Here is a 24,080-nt window from a genome sequence, read left to right as displayed (position 1 = left end):
ACGAGCTCGCCTGTTTGTTGGGCAGAGCCGTGGTTGCATATTATGCGTTCCTGGCTTGGGTTATATTAGCATTATTTATTGTGATTCCCATCTTCGTTGAATTTGATGGCCCAGAATGTGTACACCGACATTATCCACCTGAATTATGTTGGGCATGCTTCATGCTTTCTCTCCTGTCTCATTGCGCTTACTAGGAGTGATATTGATGGAAATTACCAAGTACTTAACGAGTGAATTGAAACTCCGAAGTTTACTTAGGAATCTTGCTATCCTTTTCACGCCTGAATATCGTCTCGCCCGAACTTAACAACAGGCGAGAATATTAAAGGCTATACCATAACTTGTCACTAATACCACAGAGAAAAGGCGGACAGGATCAGGAGATCATATCATATATCGCCGGGTTGATTAATTATATAAGCTACCTTAGAATGAAATTGAAAAAGGGGAAAAAGAAAGGAGACAGGACCTGGAAACAACAAACTTGGGACTGGCTCGCCACGTACAGGAAACCCTTCCTCGACATTAACACATTAAACATATTCCTCACCATCAGGGCATCAACATCTTTTGCAATATGAATAAAAATTTGCCAATCAAACTACATATCTAACTTTTCCTTCTCAAACTCCAAATACAACCAACTCCCAACAATCACAAAACAAAAAGCCAAGTCTATCTGCATGCCCCTTACGAATTGACCTCCGCAAACCAAGTCCTCAACAGCGCCGCCAGCGCCCCCGGCAAATCTTCCAAGTGATGCACAATCAGATAGTACGGGAACGGGAACGAGTCCAGATAGCGGTGAATGACGGGCACACCGTCCGGCCCGAACCTCGCCTCCTTCAGCTCCAACACGCTATGCCCCTTCTTATTCTCGCGCGCATCATCCATCACAATAAACACCACCATAATCCGCTGCTCCATAGCCTCCCTCAGCAGCGGCCGTAGCCGGGCATGGTCCCTGCTCTGGACCAGGCCGTCGGACAGGATCAGGGCGAGCTGCCAGAGGTCCTCGCCGCCGGCCGACGACGCCTGCATGGCGCGGGCCTCGGCGAAGTGGTCGATGGTCTTGCGCAGCAGGCCGACCATGTCGGTGCCGGCCTGGCCGAAGGTGAACTTCTGCAGCACGCGCGCGCCCGTGTCCTGCGAGGTGAAGGACGGGTCGGTCAGCGCGTGCGCCACGAACACGTCCGTGCCGAATCCCAGCACGCCGATCTGCCCGGCCTCGAGCACGGTGAGCGCGCGCGCGACCATAACGAGGGATTCGAGGGCGAGGTTGCCTGATGAGGAGCGGTTGTCGTCCGCCATGGAGGAGCTGTCGTCGACGCAGAGCAGGATTTGGTAGGCGCGTTTGGAGGGGATGGCGCGGCGCATCCAGATCTTGTCGCGCTTGTAGCTGGAGGCGATGTAGGGGATGATCTTCTTGATGTTGAGGCGCTTGCCGGTGCGGAATGAACCAGAAAGTTTGGTGGATTGGGTCGGGGCTAGGATGAGCCGGAGTTGAGAGGAGAGGGATTGTGAGAGCGCTTGGGTCTTGCTTTGGAAGTTCGACCACATGTCGAGCGCTTCGTTATAATCACGGAGGGCCGTCTCATCCTCCCCATCGATGTGCGTAGCCAGGAGTTGGGTGGATGTCTCGTCGATTTGTTCATCGTCGACATCCTCGGGAGCCTCAGCCCGAGGGATATCGTCCTTGTCGTCCGTCTCGTAGGCTCCCTTACGCGTTGCGACACCGGAACGGCCTTCCTCGCGGTCGTTCTTGGAGGCATCCTGCGGTTCGGCCCGCTCAACATCCTCCATATCCACATCTCCGCCCTCCTCCTCTTGTTCATCTTCCGGCATGATCTGGTTATTGCCTTCATCCATTTCGGTGTCGACCGCCATCGCATCGTCCATTGGGCGAGCCTCTTCGTTGGTAGCAGTCCCGAGAGCCTGGGTATCGGCTTCGGCAGTTTCGTCTTGGAGATGCTGAAATTCGGCCCGCGCCATGTCTTCAGCAGATTGCTCCGTCTTTTCTTGGTTCTCCGAAGCAGCCTGAATCTCCCGCTGGTTGCGGTACCACCGATCCAACGCATCACCAAGCTTCTTGAACGGCTGTGCGTCTTTCGAGTCGGCGTCTTCAGTTTCGTCAGACGGTCCTTGCTCTTGATCCATGCTCGAAAGTGCACCTTTGTTGCCGGGAGCCTTGTCCTCTTCGGCCGACTGCTTGCCGAGCGCACCTTGCTCCTTCTGACCGGATTTGTTCTCGACCTCGTCGTCCTGCATGTTGGCGTCCTCGGCTTGACCGCCTCCGTTCTTGACATCGCTAGGTGCGACATCGTCCTGGTTCGCGCCTGTTCCGTCGTCGGGCAGCGGGGGTTTCTTCTCGTCCTTCTCCTCGTCCTGGTCCTCATCTCCCTGTTCTTCCTCCTCCATCTCCATATCCATCTCGTCCTCTCTATCACCAGCTGCATCAGCCTCCTCTTCCTGTTCTGCTTCCTCCTCCTGAATATCCTCATCTTTTTGGTGCTCCTCCTCACCCTTCTCCTCATCCCCGTTCTGAGACATATCATCAGCCACATCAGCTTGCTTCTCCTCGGGCTTCTCCGCATCGGACAACCCATCCAAGTCATCCTCCTCCCCACTCTGCTCGTCTCCATCATCAATCTCAATGTCCATATCCTCCGGCAATGCCAGTGTCTCGTTCTCTTGGACGTTCTGATCTTGATGATTCAACTCCTCCTTCGCCATACCCTCCTCTTCCTGTCCCGCCTCCATCTCAGCATCTTCATCCCCTTGCTCCTCACCAACATCATCCGGCGGCGCATTCCCCTCCTCCTGCTCATCCCCCTTCGGCTGCTCCTTCTTCCCCTCAGCGGCCGCACTCTGGTCCTCATCCTTCTTCCCTTTCTCCTGATCCCCCATCTGATCCTTCTCCGCATCATCCTCGCCACTCCCATCCCACATCTTCTCGTCCACCGCCGTCGGGTCAAGGTCATCCACATCCCCCGCCTGCTCATCCATCTCATCCTCCTCCTCCTCCTCCCCGTCCTTATCCCCATCCTTCTTTTCCTCATCCTCATCCTCGCCCGCCACACTACCCACATCCCCCTCCAACTCATCATCCCCCATATCAACAGCATCCTTATTCTCCTCAATATCCCCCTGGGTTTTATTATTCGGGTCCTGTGCCAGATCCGACAGGTCCTCATCAGCTTTGATGTCCTTGCTGATGTCCTCGGCACCCTCGCCGTCGCCGAGCCCGGTGCCGCTCTCGACGTTGCTGGACTCGCCCGATTTCTCGTCGCTCTTTTCTTGCGGCGTGCAGAAGCCCTGCGAGGAGATCTGCACGAACGAGGCGGCGAGCTGGTGGCCCAGACGGCAGGTTGCGCGGTGAAGGGTGGAGAACTGCGCGAGGTTGTGCGTGCAGATGGTGGAGTATTGTGCGAGCACGGGGTGGATGAGTCGGAGGAGGGCGGAGGCGGCGGGGAATTGGTCGGCGGGGAGGGTCTTGAGTTGCTGAATGAGGGATTGCGCCTCCGAGTTGATCTTTGTCATGCGGAGGGCGTCAATGGACTTTTGGAGATTGTCGTTGTAGCTAAGGAGCCAACCGGCGTCTTCTGTGGTCTGCGGCAGAGACTGGGCGGCCTTCTGGAAGTTTTGCAGTGCGACGAGAATCTTGCTTGAGAGTGTCAAGGCTGCAACCGCAAAGTTGTTGATATCGTCGCCGGAAACGCCGTTGATAACCTCCGTTGCCTGGATGTTGGTCCATAGCTGGATTTGCTGCACGACAAAGGCTAGGTCAGGCCTTGCTTTGGCGATCTCTGTAAGGCCGATCCGAAGAGCATCCAACTCCTTCTCCACATCATCCTGGAGCTTGTCGTTACCGGCCGAGGTGAAGCCGCTAGGAAGGCGAGGGAGACTATCGTTCTCAGCATCCAACTTCGTAAATGCCTCAACCCAGCTCTCAAGTTTACCGCGGACCGCAGCATTTCCTGCGCCGCCAAGCTTGCCGTGGACATCCACCAGATGAACTCCAGCCTTGAGAATCTGTACGACCCAGCGAACAACCTGAGCATGATTCGCCAACCGAGCTTGCGGCCCGAAGGACGCCCCACCAGCGGAAAGAACCTTGACGCTCTCGACAGCCCCGTGAAGACCACGCTCTTCCCCGGCCACCCGAGCCAAGAACTGCCGCTGACGAAACATAACATGCAGCACACCCTCCAAATACCCAATACTCCTCTGCACCACCTCGCGGTTTAGGTCTTCGGAGTGTTCGTATGTGGCATGGCGGAACCGCGGAGCCAGGTCAAGCGTCTTGTGGTAGAAGTATTCGATGGCACTCAACGCGGCGTTGTCGATGTGAGGCACAACACCTGAGCCGACGAGGACAACGGCTGTTGAGCTTTGCTTCTCGAGGATGTTGGTACCGAGGTTGCGGCTGAAGCCCATTGCGCGAAGGGTCTTGAGGGTATCGCTGTAGAGGGTGACCTTGCGGGTTTTGAGGTGGCTGACGATGTTTTTGTTCTCGTCCGTCAGGGTGTCGGGGGTTTCCTTCTTGAGAGCAGCGATGGAAGAAGAAAGGTCGGTGATGTAGCTGTCCAATGTCTCGGTAGCATTGACGCCAGCTGTGGGTAGAGATCCATGCTTGGACATCGCCTTGAGGACAGCAGGTAGATTTGACATTCGAGCCCAGTGCGGGTGGTTTGCAATGTCTGGGACTGCCTGCTGGCAGAGGGTAATGGCGTCCTGGCCAACCCGAACTTCGAGAGGCCTCACTCCAATTTCCAAGACCGTATTGTCGTGAACCTCTTCAGGAAGCCCCTGATCCATCATGGCCTTGATCGGCTGTTCCAACACCGCACGGAACTTGCGCACAAGCTTGAAGAGTTTCTGATGAGACTTGCGCGCGCTATCTCGGAGCGATTCGATGTTCTTGTCCCGCCACTTCGATAACAACAGGACATCCTTCATGCTCCTGTCAAGAGGCGCCCTTCCGGCATTGATTGTCTCCTTAACCTTGCGTTCATATCGGCTGTAGTAGGTGATGAAGTTCTGCACGGCGTCGCAAACCAATCCCAGGGCAGGCTCATCCAGCACAAGTTGATCCAACTGGTTCTTGAGTTGCCTGAGCAGATTCAGACGGGCGCCATACTGGCCGAGGCTGGCACCAGCGAAGTACGACTCCAAGATGCTCAGCAGTTTGACAGTGTGGTCCTTGAGGTCCAGGCCTAGCTGGAGGATAGAGCACGGTTCAAGTATGACAGCACCGTAGGCGATGAACCACCACGACTTGGCGTCCTCGTAACTTTTCTTGACTTCGGTGTCGAGCAACCGTGACCAGCTCGACAGCTCGAGACGGCGCCAGTCGCAAATAGTATCTCGCAGCTTCTCGTACAATGCCGTCGCCTTGTGCACCTTGCTGGCCCAACCGCCTTCGTGCCACTCATAGACATGGGCATACAGCCGCTCGATGGCGGTGATGAGACTAGCGAGAGGGTCGTCGATCGCCATTTCCAAGACTTTGTCACACGCCATGACCACGTCGGCGAGGGTCTGATGGTGGCCAATCTCATCAACTCCTTGGAGTTCCAAGAAACGTTTCTTGATTGAGTTGACGAGACCGAGAATCTTGCGGACTTCGGAGAGATTGGCGTCCGTGTAGAAGTTGTAGTCGGTGGCGCCGGTGTTGGAGCTGAACGCCCGAACCTGCTCATCGAAGGCTAAAATGGCCGCAGGGAGAAGAGTGCTGTCCAGAGCAGGCTCGGCGACAGTGCTCTCTCGTTTCTCGCGGGCGATCCGGCGAGCAACTTGCATGCACAACCCATTGATGCTCTGCTGTGGTTCTTGTGTCGAGAGGAAAATCTTCTCGTGTGCCTCGGCCAACAGGACGGAGAGATCGCGGCCGCCGCGGAGCGGCTTCTTGACTTTGGGCACGCCCTCTTCATCGGGGGTATAATCGGGGAAGAGCTGGTCGAATTCTTCTTGGTCGTACTCCTCTTGGTCTTCCAGACTGCCCTTGAATCTGTACAGGCTGTTATTGGCCGCCTCGATCTTCCGGTCCGAATCGAGCTTCTTGGTCCATTCCTCGTGGAAAGAGTCCAGACACTCGTGCAGCGATTGGCGTAAGGAGACAGGAAGCTTGTCGAGGCCGTCCACCGCCACAAAAGTCTGCACAAACGAGAGGAACTCGAGGGTACGGGTCGGCAATTGTGTTGTCTCGGCCTGCCACACAGTACCACTGAGGAATGGCGTGACTGCAATAAGGGTCTCCGATTCACCACCAACAAGTTCCTTGCTGGAGCTGACCCCCTTCCCAAGAGACAGCCCCATCTTCACGCAACGAAGGAAGCTAACGAGCGGCATGGTCAAATCTTGATAGGCTCCAAACCTCGACGTCAAGCGAGCGATCAGCAGCGTCACGTTCTGTTCAACAAGCGCCAATTCCTGAGCAGCATCGCCCGATGATGCCAGATCGAGAGATCGTAGGTGGGTAACCGCAACATCATTGCCAACCAGCGCATTCAACACGTTGTTGAACTCACCCTGCAGGCTGCGGAGCTCGCCGCCGCCCGGTCGGTAGATCTGCTGAACTGATGGCGGCTCACCCAGCCCCTCGGCCTCTTCAACGAGAAGTTGAGAGCGCAGACTGGTCTTCTGCCCGGTAAAGGCAAGCTCGAACGACTCGAGGGCGGCGACCTGGGTTTGCAGGCTTTGGTAGAGCTCTTGGTGTTCCTCTGCCTCGACTTGCGCGCGGTGGTGCGGGTCGAAGATTTTGTCTGGTACGAAGAGCTCAACACAGCCAAGGGCGAAACGAATCCAGGCGATAGAGGTTGACGCAGAGCGCGGCTGGAACCCCTTGGCCGAGACCGCCAGGGCCAGCAAGGCCTTGGAGAAGCGCCGTTCGAAAACAGCGCTGAGGTGCTGAGGCAGGTTGCCACCAAGGGTCTCGGGGATTTTGGCTTTCTCAAGCCACGGCCCAAGCTCACCTCCGAGAACAGTATGAATATCACCCCGCGCCAAAAGACCCTCATAAATAGCCATCACACGCCCCCTACACGACTCATCATGCGCTGCCACAACCTCCTCCATCAACTTCAGCAGCAGACGCTCAACCTTGACCAGCGGATCCGTCGCCAGCGCCTCTGACGCGGCAACAAGAGCCCTCCCCATGATAGGCATCTCGACCTCCAGCGAGCGCAGCTCATCCAAGCTCGCCGACGACGCGGCATCGTACTTGAGCAGCAGGGATTTGGACAGGGCACCACCCCAGGGATGGGCCTCGCTGCTTTCTTGGACAAGAATGTAGTCCACCGCCTGGAACGCCGTCTCTTTCAGGCACTGCAGACGCATCAGACTTGGAGTGGGAATGCTTGCGAGAACATCCACGTCCGTCGAGCCGGGCTGGATGGTCACGTCCTGTGAGACTTGGTGCAGGACGAGTGCTTGCCTGAGACCTTCAAAACTGGACGCGAAGAATGGCTTGTGGGTGGTGGAGTGTTCTCCGATTCTGGACTCGAGGGCGGTGATTTCGGACTGGAGGTCTTTGACGAGGCCGGCAGCGTCTCCCTTGCCGGTACGGATGAGGGCGTATACTCGCGCCATGGAATCTTGAATGGCCCGCAGGGTGGATATATTGACGTCGACGCGCCAGCGGAGGGAATCGAACCTATCTGCCAGACGCTCCAGTTCCATGACTTGCTCTAACGTTTGGACATCTGGGATCGGGTCTGGCCGCAGCCGGTGCCAGAGGGCCTCCATGCCAAGGCCACTCGACAGCTTGAATCCTACGACAAAGTCGCGCTCAAGGAACCCAGAGAGCATCGAAAGAAGCTTGTGATCCCCGGTGTCTTGCAGAGTGGACAGGCTATGCTGCAGGAGGTTCGATCCCTGAGTCAAATGAGCTTGGAAACGCGCCTCCTCAAACGAGGACACAATCAACGACTCGAAAGTTCGCTTCCAAAACAGCATCAGCCGTCTGAAAACCGAACGGCGCTTCTTCCAGATACCAGGCTCATCTGACTTCTCGCACAGGAACGCCTTGGCCGTGCGAAGTACCGACGAAAGGAACCGGACGGCATTGACTGTTGAATCCCGGGAGAGCGAGGCGACCTTGTCTGCAACCCACGACCGCTGGAGACGGTTCATCGAGGACGGTTTGCTGACATTGACCTTTACAAGCTGCGCCTCCATCGCTTTCTCCGAGGTTTGGATGGCAAGATAAAGCTCGTAGCAGCTGGCGAGCCAGAAGGCAAGGCCTTTGTGGCCTTGCTCCAGGAGTGAAACCATGGGCGAGTTGACCAGTGGGTGGAGAGGCATCAGCATCTTGTCCGAAGACGCAGCGTAGATGTTCGCAAGCGATTGCCTCAAGGGGCCGGCATCTTCTGATTGAATGTAAGACAGCACTTGACTCAAGTGCTGGATGGCTGCTGGCGAGCGCACTAGTGATGGCGAGGAATCGGCCAATGCTTCGCGAGTGGCTTGAAGGTACGCATCAAGCTTGTTGGTATCTCCAAGAGATAGAACGTCGAAGGCCAAGGGGACAAGCTGTCCATCTTCTGTTTGTTGGTCCAAGATTCTAGTCGCGGTATGGAACCTCTGCAAGGCACCATCTACCGGAGCAATCTTCTTCACGGCGGCCGTTTCTGCGGGCAAATCACCAAGGTAGATTTCGATCGAACGGTTCCTCATAGCCCGTGAGAGCTCACCATACCGAGGATCAACCGTCAAAAAGATTCTGAAATCGGGGTGCGGCGTGATGATTCTCGGCTCCCCTCCTGGGCCGCTGTGCTCGTTAATGCTCAGGATGCCATTCGGGCGTTCAAGAAGCGAGTTGAGTCTGTCTAGGACAGACGCGCTGCATAAGTTAGCATTGTCCAGGACGAGCCAGGCGCCAGTTTCGACGGCGCGCACGATGACACCGTCTAGCCACTCGAACCGGGGGTTCTCTAGCGTCAGGGGCTTGTGTAGTGCCTCAGACGCTTCAGAGAGGAGCGCGGCGAGAGGCTCTGGAACGGAGACATCTGCTTGCAGTGCCTCGATAAATGGGAGGATGCCCTCATACTGATCCGCCTCTCCGGTTAAGGAGTTGAGAGCAGCCATGAGATCGACGACGGCATTGGGAACCGGGTTCGGAAGAGCCAGCAAGATTTGCTCTTGGAGTGCCTGCCGGACTTTGACAAGACAAGCTTGAACTTCCCGGTGAGGGTCCGCTTGCTCAAAGCCTCCAATGAGGTCCATGGCATCAACGTCGGCGTTAAGTGGGAACACAACAAGAGACTTCCCCGCAAGCGCAGCAACATGTGCTAGGAGTGTCGACTTGCCGCTGCCAGAGGGCCCAACAAGAATGCAAGGTAGGTCTTGCTCAATCGATATCATGAGTGACTCGATCTCCTTAAGTCTCGGTACGGTGTCAATGTCAGGGAAAGGGGTCGGTTGCGAAAGCGTGTTTCTCCTCAAAGTTGCAAGCCCAACCTGGCCAAAATAGGGGTTGACGTCGTGGTACAGACCGTGGTTCTCGGGCGCTCGTTCAAATATCTCGGCAAAAAGCTTGTTCACCTGCTCTCGATCTCGCTCAGTCCTAAAGCGTTGCCGAATGATCACATCCAGGTAGTCGTCAGGCTTTCGGCCTGCCAGGAGCGTGTTTTGTGAGGTTAACAAGTCGCCCCAACGCAGGGTATCTCTGAGATTGAACTCCCAAGGTGAGCCCAGAGCACCGAATGATCTTCTGCTGACAACTTCATCGTCAAGCCTGGACATAAACTCGATGAATCGTTGCTGGGTTTCGCCCCCGATTGTGTTGAACTTCTTGGCGGTGATATGAAGCAGGTCCTGCTTCGTAAAGACGTCGGAGTAAACAACGATGAAACGGTTGACAAAAGAACTAGGCAACCCCTTGCGGCCGCCGCCCTGGTGATGAGGGTTTTGAGCGGCGAAGAGCTTAAAATCCGGATGACGTTTGAAGACTTGGTCTAGTTCTGCAATGTAAACCTCTCCACGGTGGTCAAGACAAGCATTCAGACCTTCGAGGACCGTCTGCGAGGCAAGGTTCATTTCCTGTAAATCCAAGTCAGCCATCGGTTCATGAACAAACGGAATATTGCAGCAATACTTACATCGAGCAGCACCCACTCGCCCTTCTGCATCGCTTCCAAAAATGGCGCATTCTGCCACACGAAATTGCCCGCCTCTGCTCCCTCGACTGGCACGTCCGTACCAAACAGATCCATCAAGTCCGTCTGATCAGACAAGTTGATCCTCGTCAACGGCCGTCCGCAAGCCCTTGCGAGTGCCGTAACCAGTGTTGTCTTGCCTACGCCAGGGTTACCCTCCAGTAGAATGGGTTTGGTTCCCTGTAGCGCCCTGATGACACGCATGGCATTCATTTTGGTGGTAGGCACGCTAAACTCGTGGCCGGCGTCGATGGCGCCGCCCGCCATAGACCTGTCGACCGCAAAGTCGCCAATCGTAAGCAACTTCTCATCGATCGTGACCTGCGGCTCCTGGAAATAGGGTTGGACTAGGTCAGTGCCGCAGAGGACGCTGAGTTGGTCGAGGCACATCTGCCGTTGGGAAGCCATCTCTTTCGGGTCGACGGCCACAAGGGCGGAGGGGTTGGCGCCGATGGTGTCGATAAAGACCATCGCTGCACCATGGAGTAGGGCGAGCGCAGGGGAAGGGAATTGGGAAGTGTTCATGAACTCGACCCAGGCTAGGATGTCTCGGACTGAAAAGGCTGTTGCTGAGGAGGGACGGAAGGTCTTGCCGAACCATGAAGCAAACTCGACGATAATGCGGGAAATAGGCTTGGGTCCTTTTTTGTTCCCGCCACGCGGCTTGAATCTGCTATCGAGCTTGGAGAGTACGATGTCGTGGACATCGTCAACTTCGGAAAATGCCGGCACCCAAACCTCAGTGAAGCGGTTCCGCAGCGCTGGTGAGAGCTCCTTCTTGCCGAAGTCACCACCAGGGTTCATGGTGGCAAAGAACTGGAAACCCTCGGTGGCTTGGACGAAAGAGTCGGTGATGCCCTTTTCGGCAAGGAGGAGACTGCGATGGGGTTCGAGCACCGAGTTGAGACGCTCAAGGACCGAGTCATCCGCAAGCGAGATTTCATCGAGGAGGAAGTAGGTTCCCTCCTTCATGGCGTGAACAAGGCTACCATCACTCCACTCAAAGAGCGCCTTGCTCCTCGTCGTACCGGCATGGATTTTGGAACTCAAGGATTCGGGTAGCCCGTTCGAGCGTTCTGCAGGAGAAAGAGACCGATACCACTCCTGCAGATCATCTAACGAGCCCCCATCCTCCCTTCCTAGGATGCTCGCTGCCTCCTTGAGATCCCGGAAGAGCGAGTCCAGAATGGCCCCACGGTTTCTCACTGGCCTTTGTGAACCAATGAGATCTCCGGTCTCGGTGTTCTGGTGAGCGTTGACGATGTGCAATTCCTGCTTCTCGAACTCAGCAAGCAACTGGCAAACCGTGGTCTTGCCACAACCCGTCTCGCCCACCAACAGCACGGGCTCGTTGTTCTTGACAGCGCGCTTCACCAACACATACAGCCGCCGCATTGCCCGGGTCCAGATGACACCCTGGCTATTTCTCGCGCGGACATTGCTGAGCTCGGGGGCTGTGTCCAAGTCATAGAGGCGAGCGGGATCAATGGTGACCTTGAAGACCTCCTCGATAACCTTCTTGACTTCGTCACGTTCCTCATCCTTGCGAACACGTTCTGCGAGCAACATGAAACCATGCTCCGCAATCTCCTGCCGCGTCTCTGCCTCCCGCAGCGCCCAGCGGAACAGGTCTCGGAGCGTCGCAAAACTGTTCTTTTGCTCGAAGACACGGCTCTCTTGCCGAAGTCGGGTAAGCTGCTTGTAAACGGACACGATGCGGCGGCAGTCAGACGGTGCCGTGTTGCGGCTGCGCTTTTGCAAAATAGTCTCGAGCTCGCTCTCAGGGATGTCGTCGAAGTGAAGCTCAAGGAATCGGTTGCGGAACGCCCGAGAGAGAACTTTTCTGCCTCCATACAAGCCCGGGGGGTTTTGAGTAGCGAAGAGACAGAAGTTCTCTGCGGGTCGCACGATTTCTTGTGTCTCGGGAATCAGAAGCTCTCTGTTGTCGTCTAGAAGGCGGTTGAGGGCTTCTAAAACGTCGGTAGGCGCCAAGTTTAGCTCGTCCAGCACGATCCAGGATCCTTCCCTCATGGCTTGGACCAGCACACCCTCCTGAAACTTGAGCTTCCCTTCCGAGTCGGACACATATGTTCCGAGATATTCTTGAAGATCGGTATGCTCGTGGTTGTTGATCCGCACAAACTTGTTCCCAGTGTAGTTGGCCAGGTACTCGATCATGCTTGTCTTGCCGGCCGAGGTTGGCCCCTGAATCAGGATGGGGTATCTGCGAGTGGATGTGGCGCGGACCAGGTTTAGCAGGTTTCGCTCAACATACGGCGTAATGATGTAGTCCTCCCTCTCTATCAGCATCTCGTTTCCTTGGAGCAGCCAGTACTGGTGGTCCTTATTCGTGTTCTTGAAGGAAACGTAATTCTTTCCGTCCGTGGGCTTTTTGGGTGGTATGGTGAGGATGTTTGACCGCTTCAGGAGATGTTGGTGAATCAACGGCATAACCGTCCGCTCCGATTCCTCGCTGAGCAATGTTGTGAAGCACATGCAGAAACCCTCGTAAAGCGCCCGTTCCAGGCCGTAGAAAGGAGAGACGTCGTTGGCATACGTCAAGACACGAGTCAAAGTGCGCAGACTGAAATGCGGCACCTCGTTCGCCTGGTCCACCAACAGCCTGAGCTCTGCTCGCTTCTTGATTTCGAGGTAGAGATCAGCAACATCATCCGCCACTCGGTCGATATTACTATTGTTCCCCTTGAGGTAAGTCTTGATGATGGTAAGCAGGTCCTTCTTGTCACGGTCCGGGCTCCCGACGTAGATCTCTGTGAATCGTGACCTCAACCCGAGTGGAAGATCACGCTTGCCGACATCAGTGGCTGGGTTCATGGCTCCGAACACCCGGAAGTTGGGGTGTGCTTGTATCCTCTCAATCTCTCCCGTCTCGGAAAGAAGAAGGGAGGGAGTGGTCTGGAATAGCCCGGCGATGCTTTCAAGGGTGTCTGGAGAGGCTAGGTTGATCTCGTCGAGGAGAACCCAGTCGCCGTTCCTCGCAGCCTTGACGATCTTGCCCTCGACAAAGGCAAAGGCGAACCCAGCAGAGCCGCTTGCAATCTGTCTGTCGAACTGATCGAGGCTTTGGGAAAATAACGCCCAACGGGGCTTAAGATCGTGCAGACGTTGCAACTTGGTGGACTCGGTACGCCTGCGCTTCGCGGGTTGCCCATCTGTAGCCTCGGCGCGAGTTTGGCTAATTTCCAACTGGGCCAGGATCGCCTCGAACATCTTGGGAGCCTTCCGCCACTCCTTCGAGACTTCCTTCCACCGACCTTTGGCGAACCGCTTGGAGATGCGTTCAAGATATTCCCTATTCTTCTCGGCGGAAACACCAGTCCTCTCAAGAAGGTCCTCAAACTCCTCCTTCAGGGGCATTGCAAGGCTCTGCGAGCTGACAGGCTTGAACCCACCCAAAAGGTCGCCTGCTTCACTCTGTTGTGACAGGTTCACAGCGACCAGCTGCCGCCCGAGGGACTCTGCCAGTTGCTGAACCACTGTTGTCTTGCCGATACCCGTTTCACCAACCAGCAGCAGAGGCTCGCGGTGCTTGACGGCGACGGAAATCTGCTCAAGTAGCCTCTTGGCATGAACTGTGGTAGCAAACGGCCTTTTCGACTTGGTGACCCTGCTTGTCCGTCGCGGCTTGACGAAGGAGGCACGCCCAATGGTCAACCTGGACTCGCTGTCCTCCATATCCGGGATGTAGCTTGTCAAATAATGCTGGACTCGCTCAGAAGAGAGATGCATCTCCTTGGCGATCGCCGCCACCAGAATCTTGCGGGCAGACGGCTCATGCATGCTGCTAACGAAACAGTCCACGGCCTCGAGGAACATGCGATCTCTCGTCGTATCCGTGATGGGCTCGTCGCCAGTCTTACAGCCAGCCGCTCGTAGGATGTCGTCGAGTCTGCTGCACCATTTCAAAAGGTCTCTTGTGCCGATAGGGCGGTCCAGGGCAGTCCGGCCGAGGGACAGACGTGTCGACCCGCTGGTGCAGGCAAGGAGTTGGTCGAATACGGCCAGCACACCGGGCGTGTATTTGTGCAGCAGGGGGTACCTGCCAATGATGACCTCTTTTAAGTCGTCCCGGGGCAGCGCCTTGACATGTAGCAGATGCCACAGACGCAGACCGATCAAGTTTGGTAGATTTTCCCTGTCGTTCATGCCCAGCTGAGTCCGGACTGTGGCGAACATTCGGAACCCTGACGCTGCCTGAATCCTTTCCCCGCGGCCGGGAATCAGAAGCTCATCCCGTTCGATGAGTGGCAGTAATGTGCTCATTACTTCGGTCGGAGCGCGGTCAAGGTCCTCGATAAGCACCCATCTCCCCTCCCTTACCGCAGTCGTTAAGACGCCCGGGCGCCATTGGAAGGACCCGGGCTTTGAGTCTGTTGTGTACAAACCGAGAAGCATCTTTGCGTCGGTCTGTTCGTTGAGGTGCAGCGTTACCATCTCCTTTTGCTTGCCCAACTCCCTCGAGATCTCGTGCACTAGGGACGTTTTACCCGCCCCTGAAAGGCCATGTAGCAATACAGGGCCCGACTGCTGCAACATGCTGCTGAGGTTCTCAAGGTTCTCAATGGTGGTCGGCGTGAGGGCTAGGGTGCTAGGGGTGTTCACAGGGCCCAGAGGCCGAGGGAGGACTGTCCTGCCATACTTGACAACAAGTGGTGTTAGATTTTGCATTGAGACGCCGGACTGAACAGAGTCAGACTCGGAGACTCCGTCTGCCTGAAGACTACTGCGAAGACGCCGGGACTCTTGGTTTCTTGCGTCCTCGTACAGACTCAGAAACGCATAATCTGCCCTCCTCCCGTCCAAATCCGCAACGAGACTGGTGTCCTTGGGGATATGTCTGGCCAATAAAGCCTCCATCTTTTGATCTGAGGCATCATGAAGTTGGCAGAATAACCTGATGGCGAGGTATCTGACTGTGGGATCTTGGTGGGCATATAATGACTGAAGTTGGGAAGGTTTTGACAGGGGCGAGAATGTTCGTTTGTCAAAATTGTTGAGCCTCCATAAAGAGAGCAGGACGATAGGAAGGTCTGCATCTTGGAAAGATGCCAAGTCAAGGGAACCAAGTGCCTTCACTCCAACACCTCCTCCCACTTCTCGTTGAAGGTGAGAGATGAGAAAGACAGACAAGGAGGGCGAAAATGGCAAAATCCGGGCAAACGATGCAAGCACTCTCACATCGAGTTTCGGGTGAGATAAGACCCATCTGGCGCAAATATCTGGGAATACCGATTCGAAGTGGGCGAATATCCTGTCTGTGGCGGGGGAGACGAGGGCTGCGTTTGCGATAGCCTCTAATAATTGAGTTGAACTGCGATCTTGGATTAAGAGCAGTAGTTCGCGGGGCAAAAATTGTATTGCTGCCGCATCACCAAGTAGAGATTCCCTCTGCCGGCTCACGTCGATCGTGGCCATTCTTGGCGTCGAAAATGGTGTGTTTTTTGTCGATATGACTTCGTTTGAGTCGCGACTTGCAACTCGATAACCCTCTTTCCCATCTCAACTTTTTTTTCTTCATTCAGAAAAGTTAAGGTGGGGCATCTCTAACAGCTGCATGGGTGGGTTGCAGACGGGGACAGGGCCCCTGTCAAACCGAACACCCCACGTTGAGCGGGCTGGAATCTCTTGCTGCTCCAGCTGCCAGCCACCTGGCCGGCCGGGCTCACCAGCCGCGCCGGTAGACTTTTCGAACGACGGCCGAAAAAATCTCCGGGATTTCGACAACAGCAGCACCCCATCGCGAGGCCAATCCGCACCCCCGACGCCCCAACCGGCCGATAACCCACCGTTTCCCAGCGTCTCGTTCTCGACCCCCTCAGTTCCCCCGCCATGTCGCTCTCCTGCAGGTACGCAGCCCAATGCTGCGCCCGCCAGCTCCGCACGAGCAGCGCCGCTCCGATCCGCGCCTCGAGCTCCCTCCTCCAGCAGCAGCAGCGCATGTCGCGGAGGTACAACTCGACCGAGGCCGCCCCCGCCGCCACCAACCCAAAGATCTCGGCCATCGTCGACCAGATTAGCCAATTGACGCTGTTGGAGACGGCGGACCTCGTTTCGAGCTTGAAGGTGGGGAAGACCAACAACCACACGCAGCAGCGGCAGCGGCAGCAACAATAGCAGTGGTAGCCGTGACAGCATTAAAAAATCACCAAAGCCGTGCTAACATGACATTCTCCGATCCACAGACCCGCCTCAACATCCCCGACCTCCCCGTCGGCGGTTTCGCCGCAGCCCCCGCCGGCCCCGCAGCCGCACCAGTTGAGGAGGAGGAGGCGGCGCCCGCGGCGGCCGAGAAGACGCTCTTCACGGTGAAGCTGCAGTCGTTCGAGGCCGGGTCCAAGCCCAAGGTCATCAAGGAGGTCAAGAACTTGCTGGGTCTCAGCTTAGTAGACTCCAAGAAGTTCGTCGAGAGCGCGCCCAAGCTCATGAAGGAGTCCGTACCGAAGGACGAGGCCGAGAAGATCGTGGCGATGATGAAGGAGCTGGGCGCTGTGGTCACCATTGAGTAGAAGAGGACGAGGCATCAATATAGGAGAGGTGTGGTGTTGGGCCACAAGGGGGGGAAATGCCGCTGCCTAGCTAGTTGATGGTCAATGGTCTATGGACGGATAGAAAGGCGGACCAGGGCCAGGACCAAGGCGGGCCAGACCGGCATGTGACGATTACGATCAGCCTGCGGCTGTTCCGCTGCATGTACAAAAGAGCATGTAACAATATAACCATATACCAGCATCTCAAACTGTAGTGTATGATGATGGCGGTTCGGCTAATGTGCCCGCTATATTTTCAAACTAACTGCTCCGATACATCACTGGCCAAGGCATAGGGAATAACAGCATATTCCCTCGGCCCTCTTTACCTTGACAAACGCCAGTCCAAGATTTTACCATGCCAACCAACCCATAAACGCCATGCAATGCAGTATCTGACGCCCACGCCCACGCCCACCAAACGCCTCGTCAATGCGCACCATTAGCGCCCTCCTTACGATGCGAACACTTCCGCGCTTCGAACTCGGCCTCCCACTCCGCCCACTCCTCCGCGCCCATCCTATGGTCGTCCTCCCCAAGATCACTCGTCTCCTCCCAGAGCTTCTCCATCTCGGCGTCCTCGCCGGGCGGGACCGCCCAGATGTTTTCCCTCTGCCGCTTGTGCCGCTCCCGGTCCTCCTCGATCCGCTGCTCGGTCTGCTTCTTGTCCAGCTTCGGGGGGCCGTTGCCCTTCTTGTTGTAGGGCGGCAGCGTGCGTGACGGGGGCATGTCGCCGAGATTATCGGGGATGCCGTCTCCGTTGAGGGGAGGGGAGGACATGGCGATGTCTTGGGCGGAGGCGTCGCGCTCTTTGAGCACTTCTTCGATTTGGGTTACGGCTTGGACCTCGAGGAAGTTTTTGCTCTGGAGGGCGTGGAGGACCTGTAGAATCGGTTAGATTGCGGCTTGATAACGATGAGGGCAGAAGAAAGGGGGCTCGCCTTCCGAACCACTTTGACGTTGGCCGCTCCCGACCCATCATCTGGCGCTACCGCATCCACGACACGAATAATATCACGTTGTATCATGCGCACGTAGTCGTCGTAGCCGTCCTTATGGGCTATGTCGAGAAAGTGCTCAATGAAGTACATGATATTGGCTCGCGTATTCATATTATTCTAACGTTTCAGTCAGCTACAGCCACCATGTGATTCTTGAGGAACCAAGTTGAACCCACTCTTTCGAGCTGTTCCAGGATGCATGAGTGCAAGTCCTCGGCCATGTCTCGGTATTTAAGAGCATACTGTGCTGCCTTCTGAGCTGATGTGACTGATGCGTTGAGCTGGCGCAGCTGGTTGGTAAACCGCATGCGCACTTCAAACGGGTCTGCCATGGTGTAGTCCTTTCCTCGTTTAACTCTTGTCGTCGGGTGTTAAGCGTGTTTTGTATGAAAATGACGGCATTGGCTATGAAGTGGGATTGGTGCTTTCATGTGATTTGCGTGGTGTTTGGCATGTGGAAGCTCGCGTTAGGTAGGCGGATGTCGGAACGGCGCGCTCCTTGCAGCTCCCCACCATGTGCTTGCTGTTGTCAGAGACGAAGTTCTCTGGCTCTTGGCGTTGTTGATTGCAATGTCAGAGTTTCTGTCCCAGGAAGGTTGCTGCTCCCATTTGGCTTCAACTCGTTGTGATGAAGTTATGGAATTATTTCTAGAATTCTGTCCGAGAGAAAGAGAAATAATAAGCGAAATAACTGAAAAGAACAACTTGGAAGGAAAAAAAGAATACGCTTCGGAGGTCCAAAGATCGCGTTTCGTCACGTTCCTTTGATTCCGATCCATTTGGGAGCCATTTACACTAACCTGTTTAAGTAGGCGGTGAGTTCGCTCGAGCGAGCATTGCGGGGGAGGGGTTCTTTAGCCACCCCCAAAACTTTTTGGTCTGAAGTTGGAAAACTTTGGTTAAACGGAGGCAAAGTACCTACCATGTACTAGTAGGTAGTTTGAGGTTGTTTAAAATAGCTAAAAACCATACAATTCGTTCTATGCATATAGTCTTTCGGTTTAGCTCTCGATCTGTGACATAAGCTTCCTGCAGGTTCCTTCGCTTGAACCGTTACTTACCGAACTCGACCCGCTGCTGCTCGAAGGGAATCCTTGAAGGGGGTTCTTCCGACTTACAGATAACATCAATTCTCCCCCCCAACTCTCTTTTACTTCTCCGAACTCGGGCCCTTCCGATCCCAACCCAACACCACAAGACCACCACCAAACCACCACCACGAAGATCACAAAATGAGTGCATCTCAAGACGGCAGCTCCTCTGAGCTGACCGTGGCCGTCCTCGGCTGCGGTAAGTGCCACTATCTCGGCTTCACGTCGCAAAACTGACCCGCCCAGGAACCATGGGCATCGCCATCCTCTCCGGCATTCTCGCCTCGATCAGCGAAATGCAAGACGCCAACACCAAGCCCTCCGTCTCAGGCACTTCCACCCCGCTCTACGAAACCACCACCACCACCCGTCTCCCCTCGCGCTTCATCGCCTGCGTGCGCCGCCCCGAGTCCGTCAGGAAGCTCAAAGCGACCTTCGCCGCGCACCTCTCGGCCGTGACCATCACACAAAACGACAACGTCGCCTCGGCCCAGAAAGCCGACGTCGTCATCCTTGCCTGCAAACCCTACATGGTGCAGGAGGTCCTCTCCGAAGCCGGGCTCGCGGCGGCGCTCGACGGCAAGCTGCTGATCAGCATCCTCGCGGGCGTGACCGAGCCCCAAATCGAATCCACCCTCGCAGCCGCCAACGACCAAAAGCCCGTACAATGCCGCGTGGTGCGGGCGATGCCCAACACGGCGTCGCTGATCCGCGAGAGCATGACGGTGATCGGCATCTCCAACCCGCCGCTGGACCCGGACACGCTGGGCCTGGTGACGTGGATCTTCAAGCGCATCGGCGAGGTGGTCTACCTGCCGCCGTCGACCATGGACGTGTGCACGTCGCTGTGCGGCTCCGGCCCGGCCTTCTTCGCCCTCATGCTCGAGGCCGCCATCGACGGCGCCGTCGCCATGGGCCTGCCCCGCGCCGAGGCCCAGCGCATGGCCGCGCAAACTATGAAGGGTGCGGCGGGGCTGGTGCTGAATGGGGATCACCCAGCGCTGTTGAGGGATAAGGTCAGCACGCCGGGGGGGTGCACGATCGGGGGGTTGTTGGTGTTGGAGGAGGGGCGGGTGAGGGGGACGGTTGCGCGGGCGGTGAGGGAGGCCACGGTCGTGGCGAGCCAGCTTGGGCAGGGCGTGCAGGGGGTGAATGGGACGAGGTTTCCTGGGAGTCAGTTGCAGTAGCGGGGAGGGGTAAAGATATACAATCTTGATTTCTTTCGGGGTAATGGGACGCGATGTTCGGGATAGACGAGTGTTAAAAAGTGGTTTCATTTTTTGAGAAGTCATCGGCAAGTATCTTCCAAATGCCAACGTCCCTTCATCTTAAATAGAGATAAAGAGTGCCGCACCCAACGCCGTACTGTACACAACCCACAAAAAATACATGCAATGGCTACATGATATCCATTACCAGCCGGTCTTTCCAGCCAGGAAACGACGATATCCTGAGATTACTTTTGTGATCTCATCCGCATCCTTCATTCGTCCTCAACCCTCGCCTTCTTGCTGGCCGGCTCCTCGCCACCATCCACCGCCTTGCGCTTCCCGTTTGCCGACGATCCATTCGCAGTCGCCGCCGCCGCCGCCTCCTTGGGCTGCTCCTCCGCAAGACGCTGCTCCTGCTCATCTGCCCTGGCTAGGAGCCGTGCATAGTCGAACTCGACGCTCGACACCGTCTCCTCCAGCTTGGAGATGCGCTCGGGAATCTCGAGTTCGCCCAGCGCGTCCTTGTTGTGCCTGTATATCCTCTTCTTGAGCATCAGCCTCCACAGGCGGTACTCGTGCTTCTGCTCCTTGGTCGCATTGGGCGCCGACTTCTCCGGGGAGATCCCAGGCCGAACGGGCTCCGGGAGCTTGGACATGAGGTGCATCTCGAGAACCCGCGCGAACTGGCGGGGTGCCATTTTGGCCTTGATACGCACGGCCTCGCATGCCGCCTTATCGACGATGTTGTTCGGCGCCGCGCCGACTTTGGGGATGTCGATTGTGTTGATGCGGAGTTCCTGGTAGTCGGGTAGCTGGCGCAGGTACTGCAGGTCCGCGATGTCGCGCAAATCGTCAAAGGCCTCGTTTGGGTCTTCGACTGTAATTTCCGTCGTTTGCGGATGCTTGATGTACTCCCCAAAAATATGACTGTATAGTCTAGGACCTAGCCCCTTGCCTTGGAAGGGAGGGAGGACAATGAATTGAGAGATTCTGTTGCGACAGGGGAGTTCAGACAGGTCGAAGTCTTGAGCAAGGGTCGCTTTCTCTACATCGGCCTCTGAGGGGGACTGGGGGGGTGTAAGCGGCCGGAAGTGGAAGAAACGATATACTGTGGAGTAACCAGCAAAGACGTAAGGGTTGCTGTCGGCATCGCTCGAGGCTGCACCCTTCTGGTACAGAAAGAAAACCGTCCACCGGTCGGCATCGGGGTCGTCCAGATCAATCGCGCTCCCACCTTCGATGAATAGCGGAATGAGAATCTGGATACGGCTGATCAACTGTTTCACAGCGGGGTCGGTGAGGTTCCCCTTCCAGATCTCAAAAGTCTTGCCCTTCACGTCGAACGTCGTTGCAAGCTTTCCGGGAGGAGTCCAGTTTTTCCGGAGACCCTTGATCGTTGTCTCGAAATCCTTCTTCTTCTGGAATGCAACATCGGGAAGAAACTCGCGCAGAATACCGTGGACATCAGTCGCCTCAGTGTCTCCTACGGCGTCGAACTTTTTGCCGTACGTGATGGACAAGTTCGGTCGCATGTCGCTCGCATTGTAACGGAGGCTGATCTTGAGGTTCTGGTAGCCGAATATTTCCTCGCTGTCGCCAAAAATGGGGTAGGTAAATTTTGGGCGGAAGCTGTCGCCGATAGTCTTGACTCCCGTTGGAGAAGGGGATACGAGCGACAGGAGCAGCGCGTCGTTCGAGGACGTCGACCCTAGGGAAAGATTAGCTTTCAATAATAGAGATTTGGATAACCGGAAACCCCACAATCGCCGTCTGAGGCCATATTTGGCAATGTTGTTTATGTCGATTTCAATAAGCCTGGGAATAGTTCAGAAACGAAAGTCGCAAAACCACAATGGAAGTGAAGAAAGTTGCCCGTTCGCAAATCGCGACGCGCTCTGGGCACGTTTATGATGCGCGCTGGTTAATTGAGGGAGAGCTCGGACCACAGAGCCCCACATAGCCACCTTCCTCTCTTCTCTGCAACAGCAAGCTTCTACTGCCCGTTTTTTTCTTTCTCTGTCCTGACTTGTTGTTTCAGATGATAGAGGATATCCCACTTTTAGGCAGTAAATTTTATCAATTTCTGCGATCTCAAAAAGTAGAAATCCCCAAGCACCCGACTTCGTACCTCTTTGATTTTTTGCACAGTTCTCGAGTGCAGGAACGCCAGGGGTACCACGAGAGAGCAAGATGAAGCTAACCCAACATGGCCAAGTGTAACGGGAGCGACGGGCTGCGGGGCAAGCCATCTCGGTCGATCTGCCTCCAGGCTGAATCAGGGTCCAACCAAGCCGTTCAAGGAACTCGAGAAAAATCATCCCGTCACGCCGCCAGCTTTGTCGAACAACGCCAATGAGCTGACAAGAAGGATTTTGGAATTCCAGCTTTATAGCAGCGTATTAATCAATCGCTGCTCGACATGGCCGGCTTAATATTTCTTATCGCGACCTCCGTGAGTGGCCGCTGCGAGCTTTTGGAACATTGATCATGACAGGATGATGCGCTAACTGCTTGCCCCGATAGGTCGTCATGGCCGTGGCGTGAGTCTCTTCTGAATATTGGTGTCTTTATTATGGCGCAAGCTAACCCGTATGTGCGACAGCTCCTTCCTTGCCGGCGCACTCCCGTTGTCGTTCTCCCTTTCGCACTCACAGCTGCGGCTCATCGCCTCTCTCGGGGCGGGATTACTTGTTGGCAGCTGTTTGATTGTTATCCTACCGGAAGGAATTGAGGCTCTTGCGGCGGCCTCGCAACAACATCCGCACCAACCCCCACAGCCGAAGGGGCGAGCGCTAGGCGGGATATCCGGACGAGCCGAGGAGCACGCGAGCCAGGATCGCGAACTACCCGCTTTCAGCATTGGATTCGCTCTGGTCATTGGCTTTGCGCTCATGTTCCTCGTCGACCGACTGCCCCGCCATGCGACAGAGAGGTTTCAATCAGCGCCGACAAGTAGGCACGTCAGCCTGGAGGATCTAGCTGGGTCAAGCGTGTCGGGAGAGGAGGAATCAGAGGGCTTCTTGGGCTCTCTCGCGCCGTCGCCGAAGCAGAGCCGCAGTCTGGCCACTACGCTAGGCCTCGTCATACATGCGGCGGCGGATGGTATCGCGATGGGGGCTTCGGCCACGACGTCCAACCTGAGCGTCGGCCTCATTATCTTCTTCGCGATCCTAGTGCACAAAGCGCCAGCGGCGTTTGGGCTGACTTCGATTCTGCTAAAGCAAGGTCTCTCAAAACGGGCGGCGCGGGTGCACCTTATGGTGTTCAGTCTTGCCGCTCCTGCCGGAGCATTGGCAACATATTTTGTCGTTTCACTAGTCGGAGGCGACAGCATAGAGGGCGAGTCAGCGCAGTGGTGGACTGGCATGTTGCTCCTCTTCAGCGCCGGGACATTCTTGTAGGTTTCGTGTCTGCCCCCTTAACACCGCCGCGTGATGCGCTAACCCCGCCCTAGGTACGTCGCAATGCACGCGATGCAGGAAGAAAACAACTCGGCGGGCCATGACCACCATGCCAGCGGGAACGGGTATTCTGAAAGCGGCGGCTCTTCTCACAAGAGGCAAGCAAAACTTCAGCTGCGGGATACACTCGCGACAGTGGTGGGGTTTATGCTACCATTGCTGACGCGGTTCGGCCACCACCATCATTGACATGTAGTACGTTTGGTGTCTTGGGTCTGGCGTTTGGCTAGAATAGGTGTCGAGCGTGCCATGCTTCAGCATAAAAAGCGGCGTGGCTTAGAGCGGGCGTTTTGGAATCCAGCGTTTCACCCCCAACTGCAGTGGATTGGCTCACTTGGCCCGTCACGAGTGTGTCAAACAGTTCGGCTCAGGCTAACTCTTCGTTGCCCGTCGTCTGAACAACCCGCGTTGCGTTCAGACACAGACTGTAGCGAGTGCAGACACTCGCACCTTGGTTTTCGTAGGTGTGGTAACACCAGTTGTCCTGGCCTTGGGTGGTTTGATGACGCAACCCTTGAGTTATGGTCCCTTCCAATGCCACTTGCAGTCGAATGGCCAGGCTCCGGCGAAGCGAAAAACGCTCCAACTGAGGCTAAATGTTGCAACGGCCT

General features: G+C 55.9%; 6 protein-coding genes across 6 annotated transcripts; 3 read left to right on the top strand and 3 right to left on the bottom strand.

Annotated features, from left to right (window-relative positions):
- Window positions 1–690: 690 nt before the first annotated feature.
- Window positions 691–15,035, bottom strand: F5144DRAFT_549191 (uncharacterized protein; the record flags this gene model as incomplete). The annotated part of the gene is made up of 2 exons (XM_066787566.1): window positions 691–10,041; window positions 10,101–15,035. The coding sequence occupies 2 exons, from the start codon at window positions 15,033–15,035 to the stop codon at window positions 691–693; spliced, it is 14,286 nt and encodes a 4,761-aa protein (XP_066641172.1).
- An 844-nt stretch (window positions 15,036–15,879) lies between these two features.
- Window positions 15,880–16,922, top strand: F5144DRAFT_631048 (mitochondrial 54S ribosomal protein bL12m). The gene is made up of 2 exons (XM_066792441.1): window positions 15,880–16,241; window positions 16,361–16,922. The coding sequence occupies exons 1-2, from the start codon at window positions 16,008–16,010 to the stop codon at window positions 16,682–16,684; spliced, it is 558 nt and encodes a 185-aa protein (XP_066641171.1). The 5' UTR covers window positions 15,880–16,007; the 3' UTR covers window positions 16,685–16,922.
- On the bottom strand, window positions 16,921–18,326 carry F5144DRAFT_283963 (CTD kinase subunit gamma CTK3-domain-containing protein). Its single transcript, XM_066783740.1, has 3 exons — window positions 17,883–18,326; window positions 17,647–17,823; window positions 16,921–17,587 (listed from the first exon to the last, which is right to left on the bottom strand). The coding sequence occupies exons 1-3, from the start codon at window positions 18,036–18,038 to the stop codon at window positions 17,135–17,137; spliced, it is 786 nt and encodes a 261-aa protein (XP_066641170.1). The 5' UTR covers window positions 18,039–18,326; the 3' UTR covers window positions 16,921–17,134.
- Window positions 18,327–18,637: 311 nt separating this feature from the next.
- Window positions 18,638–20,132, top strand: F5144DRAFT_283850 (pyrroline-5-carboxylate reductase dimerization-domain-containing protein). Its single transcript, XM_066783738.1, has 2 exons — window positions 18,638–18,996; window positions 19,044–20,132. Exons 1-2 carry the CDS (start codon window positions 18,939–18,941, stop codon window positions 19,982–19,984), a joined length of 999 nt encoding a protein of 332 aa, XP_066641169.1. The 5' UTR covers window positions 18,638–18,938; the 3' UTR covers window positions 19,985–20,132.
- Window positions 19,863–21,905, bottom strand: F5144DRAFT_576865 (acyl-CoA N-acyltransferase). Its single transcript, XM_066789164.1, has 2 exons — window positions 21,770–21,905; window positions 19,863–21,716 (listed from the first exon to the last, which is right to left on the bottom strand). The coding sequence occupies exons 1-2, from the start codon at window positions 21,786–21,788 to the stop codon at window positions 20,281–20,283; spliced, it is 1,455 nt and encodes a 484-aa protein (XP_066641168.1). The 5' UTR covers window positions 21,789–21,905; the 3' UTR covers window positions 19,863–20,280.
- Window positions 21,906–22,315: 410 nt separating this feature from the next.
- Window positions 22,316–23,740, top strand: F5144DRAFT_283892 (Zinc/iron permease). The gene is made up of 4 exons (XM_066783739.1): window positions 22,316–22,460; window positions 22,532–22,548; window positions 22,611–23,405; window positions 23,463–23,740. Exons 1-4 carry the CDS (start codon window positions 22,428–22,430, stop codon window positions 23,656–23,658), a joined length of 1,041 nt encoding a protein of 346 aa, XP_066641167.1. The 5' UTR covers window positions 22,316–22,427; the 3' UTR covers window positions 23,659–23,740.
- Window positions 23,741–24,080: the final 340 nt, after the last annotated feature.

This window comes from Chaetomium tenue, assembly GCF_020726465.1.
Source record: "Chaetomium tenue strain MPI-SDFR-AT-0079 chromosome Unknown F5144scaffold_5, whole genome shotgun sequence".
Lineage (NCBI taxonomy): Eukaryota > Fungi > Ascomycota > Sordariomycetes > Sordariales > Chaetomiaceae > Chaetomium > Chaetomium tenue.
Note: the sequence above shows the minus strand (reverse complement) of the source record. Positions and strands in the feature narration are given on the sequence as shown.

What these genes read in the sequence shown, in the direction of transcription:
- F5144DRAFT_631048 (XM_066792441.1), top strand. Translation starts at nt 16,008, where the DNA reads ATGTCGCTCTCCTGCAGGTACGCAGCCCAATGCTGCGCCCGCCAGCTC. An exon ending in ACCTCGTTTCGAGCTTGAAG is followed by an intron (nt 16,242 to 16,360) that starts GTGGGGAAGACC and finishes TCCGATCCACAG; the next exon opens with ACCCGCCTCAACATCCCCGA.
- F5144DRAFT_283963 (XM_066783740.1), bottom strand. Translation starts at nt 18,038, where the DNA reads ATGGCAGACCCGTTTGAAGTGCGCATGCGGTTTACCAACCAGCTGCGC. An exon ending in TCCTGGAACAGCTCGAAAGA is followed by an intron (nt 17,824 to 17,882) that starts GTGGGTTCAACT and finishes CTGAAACGTTAG; the next exon opens with AATAATATGAATACGCGAGC. An exon ending in ACGTCAAAGTGGTTCGGAAG is followed by an intron (nt 17,588 to 17,646) that starts GCGAGCCCCCTT and finishes CCGATTCTACAG; the next exon opens with GTCCTCCACGCCCTCCAGAG.
- F5144DRAFT_283850 (XM_066783738.1), top strand. Translation starts at nt 18,939, where the DNA reads ATGAGTGCATCTCAAGACGGCAGCTCCTCTGAGCTGACCGTGGCCGTC. An exon ending in CGTGGCCGTCCTCGGCTGCG is followed by an intron (nt 18,997 to 19,043) that starts GTAAGTGCCACT and finishes TGACCCGCCCAG; the next exon opens with GAACCATGGGCATCGCCATC.
- F5144DRAFT_283892 (XM_066783739.1), top strand. Translation starts at nt 22,428, where the DNA reads ATGGCCGGCTTAATATTTCTTATCGCGACCTCC. An exon ending in TTCAGCGCCGGGACATTCTT is followed by an intron (nt 23,406 to 23,462) that starts GTAGGTTTCGTG and finishes ACCCCGCCCTAG; the next exon opens with GTACGTCGCAATGCACGCGA.